A 14163-nucleotide genomic window follows, 5' to 3' on the forward strand; every position below is an offset into this window, starting at 1 on the left:
ACGACCTATGAATAATCAGCTGTCAGAGGGCTTCCCCACTGACAGCTGAATGTAAAAAAAAAAAAAGCTGGCAATTACAAAATAATCCAAAAAATTAAGTGGGGTCCCTTCCCCCTCCATCTATACCAAGCCCCTTGGATCTGGTTAGGATTTTGAGGGGAACCCCCTCGCCAAAATATTTTAAAAAAATGGCGTGGGGTCACCCCCAAAATCCATACCAGACCCTTATCAGAGCATGCAGCTTGGCAGGTCAGGAAAGGGAGGGGGGTGAGCTTGCGCCCCCCCTCTCCTGAAACATACCAGGCCACATGCCTCAACATGGGGGTGCTTTGGGGCAGGGGGGCTCCCCCCCAATGAAACTTATCCCCATGTTGATGGGGACAAGGGCCTCTTCCCCACATCCCTGGGCTGTGGTTGTGGGGGTCTGCAGGTGGGGGGCTTATTGGAATCTGGAAGCCCCCCTTTAGCAAGGGAGTCCCTAGATCCCACCCCCCAAGTGAAAAAAGGCTCATCTCCTGATGCTGGCTTCCGGTAGTCTGACTGCTCTGCTGGCTTTACAGTTCTTAATTATGTAAAGGGCGGGGTCACCATGTATGTGACCCCCGCCCCCATGTGACCCAGCATGCCCTGGTCGATGAATGACACACGGGGGCAGGGTCATGCGGGTGATGTCACCGGGTTGACCCACCCCTTACATATAGTCAGACGGTGGGAGCCATATTTGGGAGCTGAGCCCTTTTTTTTTTCTTTTTCAGGTGGTGGTGGCGGACATCGTGATTGATGTTGGATCTACTTCAGGGGACATTCTTTTATTTTTCTTCTTTTAATAAAGGACTTGTCAAAGACTGTCTCCTGTCTTTTTTCACACTTCAGTTTTTTTTGTGAATGGGTAGTGGTACCATGTACCCCATACTCATTCACATGGGGGGGAGGGATCTAGGGGCCCCCTTGCTAAATGATTTTTTAAATGCTATGCGGTATCCTACCACATACTCGGATGCGGTAACATACCGCTTAGTGAATTGTGCCCAATATCATCTATTGTGTCATTTGTTGCTAGGTAAACTTTCCAAAAACATGCAAATCTGCCCAATTTGAGCTCCAAAAATTTTTTGAGCTTCAGGCATTCTGCTTCAGATGACTTGGAGTGGAGATCTGAACCATCTCCATAGAGAAATATTGATTTTTTTTTTCTCCCTGAGTGTTTTGGAGCTTCAAGCTTCGCGCTACAAAACGCTCAGGTGTGAATGCAGCATTAAGCTGAATGCTGCCAGGCATACTGAAATTATCTTCTGTCAATCACTGTGTGGATTTATATCAAATGTGTACAAATGCAAATATAGGTTATGCGTTACAGTCACTCGTTTAATACATACTAATAAAATGTACTATATACATATATTAGAATAAAAGAAACCGATTCTTACTTGTCAGAAGTTTGTTTCTTTTTGTTTGATTCGGTGGAATAACTACATAGCTACCATTGCTGCAATAAAAAATAAATCAATATAATTATATATATATATAAAACAGATTTATTCACACCAAAACAGTTTTCATCAGCAATTTGAAGGAAACAGGTAAACATTTCACTTTTAAACATTTTTCTGCTCTAGTTTATTGTCTTTTACATGCATTCATGTCAATTAACATCAGAATTTTTCTTTCTTGAGACTATTTTCTTTGATACGGTGCAGAATTCGCACCAGTTTCTGATTTCTGAATTCTGATTTCTGCATCATAATTGCACCCTGTTCATGCGAACCGCAATTGTGATTTCTGCATCATATTTGCACCCCGTTCATGCGAACCGCTGCAGGTGTGTATTTTAAGTTAACAACACCCTGAAATTGGTTCGCAAAATGCGGTGCAATGTGTAGAATCGGATCGAATGGGTGTTCACGATTCCGATTCTGGTGCAGACAAAAAAGGGTCCTGCACTATTTTGGTGCGGATGCAATGCGATTTGAGCCATACAAAATGTATGGTTCAAATTGCACCACACAGAAATCGCATGTGATTTGCACAGGAATGCGGTGCTGTTCCTGTGCGAATCACATGCGATGTGCCACGCCGCATCAGTGTAAACCAGGGCTACTGATGTTTTTTTTCTTCAACTTTGAGGTACAGCAATGTGGTCTCCAGCTACGCTAATTGATTTATCGGTCAGTTTTAAATTACAATCTGTATATCCTCTTTTTCACCTGGGTGTTGTATATATGTTTTTTTCATTTGGCATGGCTGCAAAGAAGATCTGCTTGAGTTGAATCAAAACTAAATTTTATCTTGTCCACAGAAAAGCAAATTCTTTTACTGAAGTATTGGGGCATTTAAGGTGACAAGTAATACATAAAACCACATATAAAATTACAATGGTACTTTATTTAACCACTTGCTCTGCAGAGGATTTACCCCCTTCCTGACCAGGCCATTTTTTTGCAATATGGCACTGCGTTATTTAACTGACAATTGTGCGGTCATGCAAGGCTGCACCCAGATGAAATTTATTTCCCTTTTTCACCACAAATAGAGCTTTCTTTTGGTGGTAATTGATTGCCTGTGCGTTTTTAATTTTTTGCGCTATAAGCAAAAAAAGACAGACAATTTAACAATTGCGCAGTCATGCAGCGCTGTACATAAATTCAATTTATGTCCTTTTTTCCCCACAAACAGAGCTTTCTTTTGGTGGTATTTGATCACCTCTGCATGTTTTATTTTTCTCTATGAACAAAAAAAATTACAATTTTGAGAAAAAATTTGTTTTTTACTTTTTGCTATTAAACATGTCCAGTAAAAAAATTTTAAAAATCTAATTTCATAATAAATTTAGGCCAAAATGTATTCTGCTACATGTCCTTGCTAAAGAAAATCTCAATACCTGTAAATTAATTGGTTTATGTGAAAGTTAGCATTTACAAATGGTGGTATATATACTGGAATTTTTTTTTTCACTAGTAATGGCGGCGATCAGCGACTTATAGCGGGACTGTGGGACTGCAGCGGGCATTCTGACACTGGGAAGAACTGACTTGGTGTCACTGACATCCCCAGTGACACCAATACAGTGATCAGTGCTAATAAAAAGCACTGACACTGTACTAATGGCACTGGGCAGAAAGGGGTAAACATCTGGGGCAACCAAAGGGTTAACAGTGTGCTGTTTCACAGTGTGCTGTGTGAGTGCTTTACACTGTGGGCACACTGCTTTGTATGGCTTTGCTATGCAGAGCCATACAAAGCAGCGTGCAGGATCTGACAGGGTAAATCTGTGTTATTTATACACAGGTCTCTCCCCGTCAGAGATACTAGGCAATGAGGAATCACCAGCTGGGACAGCCGAGGTGTGATTTTGCGCACCCTTGCCGCCCTGTAGCAGTATGTCTGCTATAGGGTGACATAGAGGCAGTTAAATAAAAGTGGGCAGGAAAAGACCTGAAATGTACTTCTGGTGTGGAATAAACTAACTGTTTTGCACTAACAATGAGCTGCAAAACCCCCAACTTGTCACGATATATATATATATATATAGTGGGGATCGAAAGTTTGGGCACCCCAGCTAAAATTTTTTATTAATGTGCACAAAGAAGCCAAGGAAAGATGGAAAAATCTCCAAAAGGCATCAAATTGCAGATTAGACATTCTTATAATATGTCAACAAAAGTTAGATTTTATTTTCATCATTTACACTTTCAAAATAACAGTAAACAAAAAAATGGCGTCTGCAAAAGTTTGGGCACCCTGCAGAATTTATAGCATGCACTGCCCCCTTTGCCAAGCTGAGACCTGCCAGTGTCATGGATTGTTCTCAATCATCGTCTGGGAAGACCAGGTGATGTCAATCTCCAAGGTTTTAAATGCCCAGACTCATCTGACCTTGCCCCAACAATCAGCACCATGGGTTCTTCTAAGCAGTTGTCTAGAAAACTGAAACTGAAAATAGTTGACGCTCACAAAGCTGGAGAAGGCTATAAGAAGATAGCAAAGCGTTTTCAGATGTCAATATTCTCTGTTCGGAATGTAATTAAGAAATGGCAGTCATCAGGAACAGTGGAAGTTAAAGCAAGATCTGGAAGACCAAGAAAAATATCAGACAGAACAGCTCGCAGGATTGTGAGAAAAACAATTCAAAACCCACGTTTGACTGCACGATCCCTCCAGAAAGATCTGGCAGACACTGGAGTTGTGGTACACTAGTCCACTATAAAGAGATACTTGTACAAATATGGTCTTCATGGAAGAGTCATCAGAAGAAAACCTCTTCTACATCCTCACCACAAAAATCATCGTTTGAACTTTGCAAATGAACATATAAACAAGCCTGATGCATTTTGGAAACAAGTTCTGTGGACCGATGAGGTTAAAATTGAACTTTTTGGCTGGAATGAGCAAAGGTACGTTTGGAGAAGAAGGGGCACAGAATTTAATGAAAAGAACCTCTGTCCAACTGTTAAGCATGGGATTGGATCAATCATGCTTTGGGGTTGTGTTGCAGCCAGTGGCACAGGGAACATCTCACGAGTAGAAGGAAAAATGGATTCAATAAAATTTCACCAAATTTTGGATGGTAACTTGATGCCATCTGTGAAAAAGCTGAAGTTAAAGAGAGGATGGCTTCTACAAATGGATAATGATCCTAAACACACCTCGAAATCCACGGGGGATTACATCAAGAGGCGTAAACTGAAGGTTTTGCCATGGCCTTCACAATCTCCTGACCTCAACATAATTGAAAATCTATGGATAGACCTTAAAAGAGCAGTGCGTGACGGACAGCCCAGAAATCTCAAAGAACTGGAAGACTTTTGTAAGGAAGAATGGGCAAAGATACCTCAAACAAGAATTGAAAGACTCTTGACTGGCTACAAAAAGCGTTTACAAGCTGTGATACTTGCCAAAGGGGGCAGTACAAGATATTAACTCTGCAGGGTGCCCAAACTTTTGCAGACGCCATTTTTTTGTTTTCTGTTATTTTGAAAGTGTAAATGATGGAAATAAAATCTAACTTTTGTTGACATATTATAAGAATGTCTAATCTGTAATTTGATGCCTTTTGGAGATTTTTCCATCTTTCCTTTGGCTTCTTTATGCACATTAATACAAATTTTTAGCTGGGGTGCCCAAACTTTCGATCCCCACTGTGTATATGTATATATATATATATATATATATATACACTTTAAGTGGCATACATTGGGTAGACTACACTAGATACCTATAATCATATAAACACACAGATCAGATATGAGCCACCCACCAGTGCAGCCCATCAGTGCCACCAATCAGTGCCCAGCAGTGCGGCCAGTCAGTGCTCAGCAGTGCCGTCAGTCAGTGCCATTCAGTGCCGCCTATCAGTGCCCATCAGTTCTGACTATCAGTGCCCATCATCAGTGCCAGCTCATCAGTGCCGCCTATCGGTGCTGCCTATCAGAGCCCGTCAGTGCCACCCTATCAGTGCCCATCAGTGCTGCCTATCAGTGCCCATCAGTGCTGCCTCATCAACGCACATCAGTGAAGGAGAAAAATTACCTGTTTGCAAAATTTTACAATAGAAACAAAAAAAAAATTTTTTTTTAATTTTTTGCTATTTTTTTTTGTTTATAGCGCAAAAAATAAAACACCCAGCAGCGAGTAAATACCACCACAAGAAAGCTCTATTTGTGTGAAAAAAAAATGATACAAATTTCACGTGGATACAATGTTGCATGACCGCACACTTGTCATTCGAAGTGTGACAGCGCTGAAAGCTAAAATTGCCCTGGTAGGAAGGGGAGTAAATGTGCCCTGTAGGCAAGTGGTAAATAATGTGTTTGGTTTTAAAGGGATGAGGTGACAACCTTAGCTCTGTTACAGAGCTTTTCTTCTTTCTTTTTGTCATAGTGGCAATTCACTAGATACAAAGTAAGGGGAAATCTGCAACATGAAAAAAGCTGGCAGTGGTTCTAGCCTTCCTGTACTCTGTATTTCTCTCTGTTTTGTTGTTGAGAATCCCCCCCCCTTTCCCACATATACATTATATCTGATAAAATTGTTGTCTCTGGGACTGTAAGCCAGGGGAAAATCTATCAAATGGAGCCCCTGATAGAAGGGGTTTTAATCCTCTCATCAAAAAGAAAATGATTTAGTTAGTTATACACTTTAAATCAAATACTGCGTAGGCACCTTGTACTTTGTTGGGTGCCTAAATGTATCTGTCCTGGGCGGTAACTAGCCTAGGACAATTGCTAGCTGCTCTTTTTGTCTGTCCCTTATGTTTCAGAGTTGCTGCAGCACCCTACTATCATTATTGGATGTCATAGGTGCCAATGGCTATAGTTATGGGGTTTGGGAAGTCATTTGCTTTTGAGCCTTTATTTTCCCTCTGGCTCCCCCTAGTAGTCTTCCTACAGTGGTGCATGCTTGGAGAAGTTATAGAAGCTTGGGGAGTGGCTTGTCTTGCTCTCTCTCCCCCAGTCCTTGACCTGGGGAGGACGTGTTCAGAGCTTGTGCTGCATAGGCCTGATTCCCACAACAGATTATACTGTTTTAGCAAATAAATAAAGAGATGTTAATAACTGTTTTAAGCCGGCCATACACGGGTCAAGTTCCGAAAGAATTTTCTTTAAAAAATCTTTTCTAAGAATTTTCATTCGAATTTCGCACCATTAGTGGGTCACAGAAACGGTTGATTTTCATGTAACCATCGAATCTGAGTGATCGGGCATGTTGGAAATGTTTTCAAAAAACAAACAAATTTCGAATTAGTGATGGGAGAATTATAAACGAAAAAGAAATGAGCATGAGCTGTGACCTGAAATGAAAAGAAAATTCTTGCCCACAAAAATTCTTTTCTGTAGCAACATGAGGTGAAACTGAAGGCTTGGTTGGTTTAATTTCTAAATCAATAGTGGCACCATCGGATTACAAAATGCACAAAATTTCCCATTTTCTAAAGAAAATTTATTCAGAATTCGACCAATGTATGGCCTGCATTAAAGAGACCTTGTCACCAACTTAACAAATTTGCAAAAGCACACAAAAATCATGTTTCTTAAAGCTGACAGTCAACTTGCTTCTATTTTGATTTTCCTGGTCCTTCCAATCCCCCCCTTCCCCCATCAACATGCAAATAAAGTGTTTAAATAAAATCTTTCCATTTTCATTACATGCCTTACTTTAGACCCAGTAATGCCATTACTGGGTCTCTGTTTTTCTCTATGCATTGCAGGTAGATAATTTCTGAAGTTGGGGGGGGGGGGGGCATTGATGTGCTGTAAACACTGTAGCTTCCTGAAAGCAAAACAGAGTAATGGCAGAACTTTTTTTTTTTACTTTTTTGTCCAAGTATGGATCTATATTTGTCCCAAGCATGTTTGAATCCACATACTGTTGACTGATTCACTACTTCTGCCGGAAGTCTATTCCAAGCATCAAAAATCCTTTCAGTGAAATAAGACTTTCTAAGATTAGTTTTGATCTTTCTTCCCATTGGTTTTAGGTCTAGGGTTGCCACCTCATCCCTTTAAACCCGAATACATATTAATTACACAGATTCTGAGCCAAATTTAATACAGACAAAGCACTAAGTGAGTTTAATTACCACCTTAATCAGCCAAAGAACCTGTGTAATTAATATTTGTTCGGGTTTAAAGGAATGAGGTGACAACCCTATTGAGGTCATGTTCCTGTGCTCTTGACGTTGGCGTCATATATCACAGCACACTGCCTTAGTACTACTCTCAGCAGTTTTCACTCTGATGCAAGTGGGCTGGCTCTTAGGAGGAGTTGTGTAAATATCCAAATGCCTTTTATGTCCAAGTGTCAGTCTAAGGGTCCTTTCACATGGACATTCCGATTTTTTCATCAGTTCAGTCATGTTTTTGCTAAGGAAAAACAGATCAGTTTACATCTGTTTTTTCATCAGTTTACATCAGTTTACATCCATTTTTCATCAGTTTACATCCATTTTTTCATCTGTTTTTTATCCGTTTACATCCATTTTTTCATCTGTTTTTCATCCGTTTTCTTCATCAGTTTACATCCCTTTTTCATCAGTTTACATCCATTTTTCAACAGTTCACATCCATTTTTTCAACAGTTTACATCCGTTTTTCATCAGTTTACATCCGTTTTTCCATCTGTTTTTCATCCTCTTTTATCAGTTTACATTAGTTTTTTGTCATCAGTTTACAACTGTTTTTTTCATCAGTTTTCCATCCGTTTACATCCGTTTTTCATTTGTTTACATCCGTTTTTCATCTGTTCCATTTTGTTTTTATGGAAGAAAAATTGGGTTTTCTTCCATTCAAAAAAATGGATGTTAACGGATACGGACATTAACGGATGTAAATTGATGATTATCCATTTACATCCACTAGTTCACAGAAATGGGTCTCCATTTTTCATCTGTAAACGGACAGATGAAAAACACATACGGAACGTCCATGGACGCCCTCCCAGAACTGGACAACCACGCTGTAGCTGTCTTTTGGCTATAGCGTGGTTGGGAAGCGGTTAAAAAATCTACCGGTAATTTAAAAAATCAAATTTCACCAGAAATTTAGGACAAAATGTATTCTGCTACATGTCTTTGCTATAAAAAAAAAAATCCAAATACGTGTAAATGGGAGGTCCTGGCAGCAGGGCAGAAGGACTGGATATGTTACATTGATGACATTTTTTGGGGGTGTCTGACATTTTTTGGATGATCTGATCCTCCTACCTTCCCCCCCCCCCCTTCCCCCCTTTGACTTTTGCTAGGGTTTTTTTTGCAATTTTTTTCTATTTCTTGCAGGTAGGGAGCTAGCTGTGAAGCTGAAGGGAGTCAGAGCAGGCTTCCTACAGTAAACATGGTGGTGTCGGGGACTGGTGACGACAGAATTGGATCCCTGGACAGATAAATGTCTACAGTATTTGTAGTTGCTGACTTTTTTTTTTTAAATGACTGTAACTAGTTCCCAGCGGCTACAGCATGGTTGTGTATTCCTGGGACGATGTCCATGAACGTCATTTCAGGCCACACACCCCTGTGCGTCCTTAGTGGTATGCACTTGGCCCCGCCGGTGATCGCTGTGTCCTACGGACACAGGTGATCACGGAGTATGGTAATCGGACAATCACGGCAGCCTTTTCCCACATGATCAGATGTGTCCAATGACACAGCAATCACTGGGTAAATGCAGTTGCTGGTTATCGGCTGCACTTTCCTCACAGCGTGAGTACTCCCAAGAACCGGAAATTGTCCGCAAAGGATCGGAACTGATCATCAGGGCACTGATGATCAGTGCCCTGATGATCTGTCCCCAGCAGTGCCGCCCACCTATGGTCAGCAGTGCCACCCGCCTGTACCCATCAGTGCCACCCACCTGTGCCCTGAAGTGGCACCCACCTGTGCCCAGTGCCACCCATCTGTGTCCTGCAGTGCCACCCACCTGTGCCCAGTGCCACCCACCTGTGCCTAGTGCCACCCATCTGTGTCCTGCAGTGCCACCCACCTGTGCCCATCAGTGCCACCCACCTGTGCCACTCAGCAATGCCACCCACGTGTGCCCAGCAGTGCCACCCACTTGTGCCCAGCAGTGCCATCCATCAGTACAAGCTCAGTGCCCATCAGTGCTGCCTATCTGTGCCACCTCATCAGTGCTGCCTATCAGTACCCATCAATGCTGCCTATCAGTGCAGCCTCATGAATGCACATCTGTGAAGGAGAAAAATTACCTGTTTGCAAAATTGTATAATAAATACAAAGAAAAACTTTTTTTTTCAAAATTGTTGCTCTTTTTTTGTTTATAGCGCAAAAAATAAAACACCCAGCGGCAATTAAATACCACCAAAAGAAAGCTCTATCTGTATTAAAAAAAATGATAAAAAGTTCATATGGGTACAGTGTTGCATGCCCGCCAATTGTCATTCAAAGTGCGACAGCGCTGAAAGCTGAAAATTGGCCTGAGCAGGAAGGGGGTATAAGTACCCGCTGGCAAGTGGTTAAGATCATAAGTTATGGTCATATTTTAACTATCAATTGACATCCACTTCCCAGTGTGTGACATATTGATCGAATGGGTTGTATTAATCAGTTTTTCCTACTGGAAGAGATCGATTGGAAAAGAAATTGATCATTTGGTGCAGAATCATTGGCCACCATTACAGAGACAATTCCAAAGCTCCTTACTAAGCTGATCTGCAAACTGTCTGCACATGAAAGAAATGAAAGTGAAACTGCAGATGAATCAGAGAAACGAAACTATGGAGATCTCCTGTACTTTTTATAGCTAGAGACCATCGCCATTGAAACGTCTTCTGAACTCAGCATGAAGGTATTGTTCTACATTTCTGCATTGTCTCAAATGTTACAAAATAACATAAAGCTTTAAATAAATATTTTGAATATTGCAATAATATATGTAGTGGATTCATAACATTTTATAAAAAAAATATACTTTTATTGTGTACACAGACTATACACTAGAATTCACTTATAAATATATATAAAAAAACAAAAACAAAATGTAACTTACTGCTGGGGTTCCTGGGATACCTGTGGGGTTGGTTCCTGTGTAGGATTATTGAACTGCTCTTGGTTGGGGTCCTGGTGCTGATCCAGCTGATCTTCCATCCTTTCAGTGCTGAAATCCCTTCCATAGGGATTCCTACTGTGAGATCCAGACTGAAAACCTTGTCTATATGGACCTGCTCCTTGTCCTGAGTTTTGCCTATACATTTTGCTGAGCGGTCTGGGCTGGTTGTCTCTGCAGATAATACCTGTAGCTTGTCACAGAAATTCAGCTGCAGCTGTCATACCACTCCCCTGAACTTTACCCTACAAACAAGGGGCTGGTACTACAGCATACCTGGGGAAGGGGATGGGTTGGAAAAGGAAGAAATAAAGGTACTTTTCAGAACAATAAACATCAGCTTGAGTTTCCCTGTCAGGAGGTTTCCTCTATCCACTTGACTTGTGTGAATGGAGAAATCTGCTTTACTTTCAATGTATAACCAGAACTTTAGGTAGAAAATGTATCTTTGAGCCTGGGTTCACACTAATGCAGTGCGGAATTCGCAACGTTTTCTGTGCAAATTCAGAATCGCACCCCATTCATACGAAACGCTGCATGTGTGTATGTTAACAACACCCCGAAATTGGTACGCAAAACGCGGTGCGATGTGCAGAATCGGATCGCAAAGGTGTGAATACCAAAGCAATCCAATTCCAGTGCGGACCCAAAAAAGGGTCCTGCACCTTTTTGGTACAGGTGTAGTGCGATTGGAGCCATACATAATGTATGGCTCCAAACGCACCGCACACAAATCGCATGTGATTTGCACAGGAATGCAGTGCGGTTCCTGTGCGAATTACATGCGCTATATTGCACCGCATATATGTGAACCCAGCCTGAAAGTTTAAAAGCTTTACTTTAACCACTTGCCCTTCAGAGAATTTAACCCCCCCCCCTTTCTGACCAGGCCATTTATTGTGATACAGCGCTGCGTTACTTTAACTGACATATGCGTGGTCATACAACACTGTACATACATTTTTTCTGCGATAGTGGGAAGGCAATCTGACACCAAGTGATGCTGGGGGGAACTGACCAACTGCCACTGACATCACCAGTGACATCAACCACTTGCCCTCCAGAGGATTTACCCCCCTTTCTGATCAGGCCATTTTTGAGATACAGCACTGCATTATTTTAACTGACAATTGCGCGGTCATGCAACGCTACAGTCAAATGAAATTTATATATTTTTTCCCCACAAACAGAGCTTTCTTTCAGTGGTATTTTATCACCTGTGCGTTTTAATTTTTTGCGCTATACCCACCTGTGCCCAGCAGTGTCACCCACTTGTGCCCAGCAGTATCACCCACCAATGCCCAGCAGTGCCACCCATCAGTGCCCAGTAGTGTCACCAGACAGTGCTCAGCAGTGCCGCCAGTCAGTGCCGTCAGTCAGTTCCACCCATCAGTGCCACCTATTAGTGCCCATCAGTGCCGCCTATCAGTGCCCATCATTGTTGCATATCAGTGCTGCATCATCAGTGCCGCCTTGCAAAAGTTTACAATAGAAACAAAGAAAAACCTTTTTTTTTAAATTTTTTGCTATTTTTTTTTGTTTATAGCTCAAAAAATAAAAACCCCAGTGGCGATTAAATACCACCAAAAGAAAACTCTATTTGTGTGAAAAAAATTGTAAACATGTCATATGGGTACAGTGTTGCATGTCAGCGCAATTGTCATTCAAAGTGTGACAGCGCTGAAAGCTGAAAATTGGCCTGAGCAGGAAGGGGGTGTAAGTGCTCAGTAGACAAATGGTTAAACTAAACTAAAAGTTTGAAGAATAAAATGGTTGTTTCATTTTCCCCTTCAGCGACACCCACGGCTGTCAGAATATGCTGATCAATGGCTGCAGCCACTCATTGAGAAAAATTTTCCAACATGCCCTTCAACAAAAGTTGATCAAATGATTGACTTTTGTCAAGCAGGAGCAGCCACACACTGAATGAAATCCACCTGGTCCCTGCAGAACAGGCCGAATTTCAATCAGTCTATGGCCAGAGTAGAAGAAAAATGATTGTTATTACCTTTATTAGTCAGAAAAGCCTCTTCTGTTTTACACTCTGATTTAGTGTTACTTTGCTTCTGTCATAGATGAAACTAGAATGGCAGTAAATATAGCTTAGCCATGAAGTCAGCAGAAGTAAAGCTGGCCGTACACAGCCTGTGGACTGAACGAAAAAAAAGAAAATCTGACAGATTCCTCCTTCCACTTGGACAGCTTTCCCACCAGTGCCAGCAGTTGTAAGAATACCCAAACACTTGCTGCATCTGCTTGGGAGGGTGGTGATAAGGCACAAAGCAAATTTCACTTGGTTCCTCAGGAATCGGATGAAATTTGCATATTGTATGGCCAGCTTTAAGACTCAGTAACAAAGTAAAACCAAATCAGAGAAGTATATGGTAGAAGTTTTTCCTATCTCAGGCTGAGCTCTGCTGTACAGGGACTGAAAGAGATTGATACTAAGCCAAATTCAACCACTGATATTGCATGTGTAGCGCTACCCCTGGAGGCGTTGTTGGATATAATTTCTCTGTATACCTGGAGATGACACACTTTTCTCAACCAGCACTTACCAACACACCTTGGGGTATTTCAAAGCATAGCCCAAAAGAAGAGAGATTAGCAAGTGTATACAAACAATCAATAGGACAACATTACTGTACTCCAAGAGATATGGTCAAACACCTGTGGTATTCTATCAGTAATTAACAGAACTGAACTGCCATTTACTTAGCAACAGCAGACAGTCCTTCATTGCTATAACACTCCCTGTTTTGTCACACTGGCCGGTGAATGAAGAAAAAGAAATGTTGGCTGCAAAGTTGGGGCCCTTGAAGAAAGCACAACTGTTCCCAGCAGACAACAGATTAACTTGTATGCTGTTAGTCTCTTACCAGACTCAGGGCACTCTTTTCTGGGTCTAAAGACATGTGCTTTGATTCAGTAAACGTCAAGTCAGACAGGGACAGAAGTTGCTGTGATCTCTGTCTTTCAATCCAGCAGGGACAGTCCCTCTTTCTCTCCCTTACAAGTGGTGGTAGTGTTTTCTGGTACAGTCGTTGTAATCCAAATGGGCACTGCATTGTTCCCTAATAAATGGGATTTAAAGGATAAGTTCACCTTTGGAAACATTTTACATGTTCCACCCGTTTTTAGGGTGGAACATGTAACATGTTCCCATACCCCCCCCCCCCTGACAGTACGGGGAGAAGTCTCCCCGTACTATCTGTCAAATTTGGACTGAATGAATGAACTGCAAGTCCCGACAGCCTTTGCGGCTGTCAGCTTGTCATTTCCAATGAGCTACCATGGCGCTTTGGAGCGCCGAGGTAGTTCATTGAAGCTTTCTCCTTGCTCGTACATCCCGTACAGCAAGCAGATATTCTGACAGGTCTGCAGGAGACCTGCATGGTGCTGGTGCAATGCTGTCCAGGCTCCTTTGGACAAAAATAATAAATGCACATTTTTTTACCTGCAAAAAATTAGCATTTATTATTTTTGTCCAAAAGGTATCCTTTAAGACAACCGCAGGGGAACAGAACTATTACACTGAATCAGGAAACAAGAAAAGCCAATGGCCAAAAGGTCTCTCACTACAGAAGGCACTCTCTGAGCTCCAGGTGTTTCC

General features: G+C 41.7%; 1 protein-coding gene across 3 annotated transcripts in view; it reads right to left on the reverse strand.

Annotated features, from left to right (window-relative positions):
• Window positions 1-10753, reverse strand: part of EPSTI1 (epithelial stromal interaction 1) — a 105406-nt gene extending 94653 nt beyond the window's left edge. For 2 of the 3 annotated variants that reach the window (XM_089668828.1, XM_089668827.1), the window contains exons 1-2: window positions 10494-10753; window positions 1428-1486 (exon numbers count right to left, since the gene is read on the reverse strand). In XM_089668828.1, coding sequence (XP_089524954.1) covers window positions 1428-1486; window positions 10494-10696 — 262 coding nt within the window. In that variant the 5' untranslated portion in view covers window positions 10697-10753. The remainder of the gene's footprint in view (window positions 1-1427; window positions 1487-10493) is intronic. The other variant, XM_089668829.1, reaches the window with a different exon arrangement.
• Window positions 10754-14163: the final 3410 nt, after the last annotated feature.

This window comes from Staurois parvus, unplaced genomic scaffold (genome assembly GCF_062004578.1).
Source record: "Staurois parvus isolate SC_StPar_1 unplaced genomic scaffold, SC_StPar_1.0 ptg000064l, whole genome shotgun sequence".
NCBI classification, from domain to species: Eukaryota; Metazoa; Chordata; class Amphibia; order Anura; family Ranidae; genus Staurois; species Staurois parvus.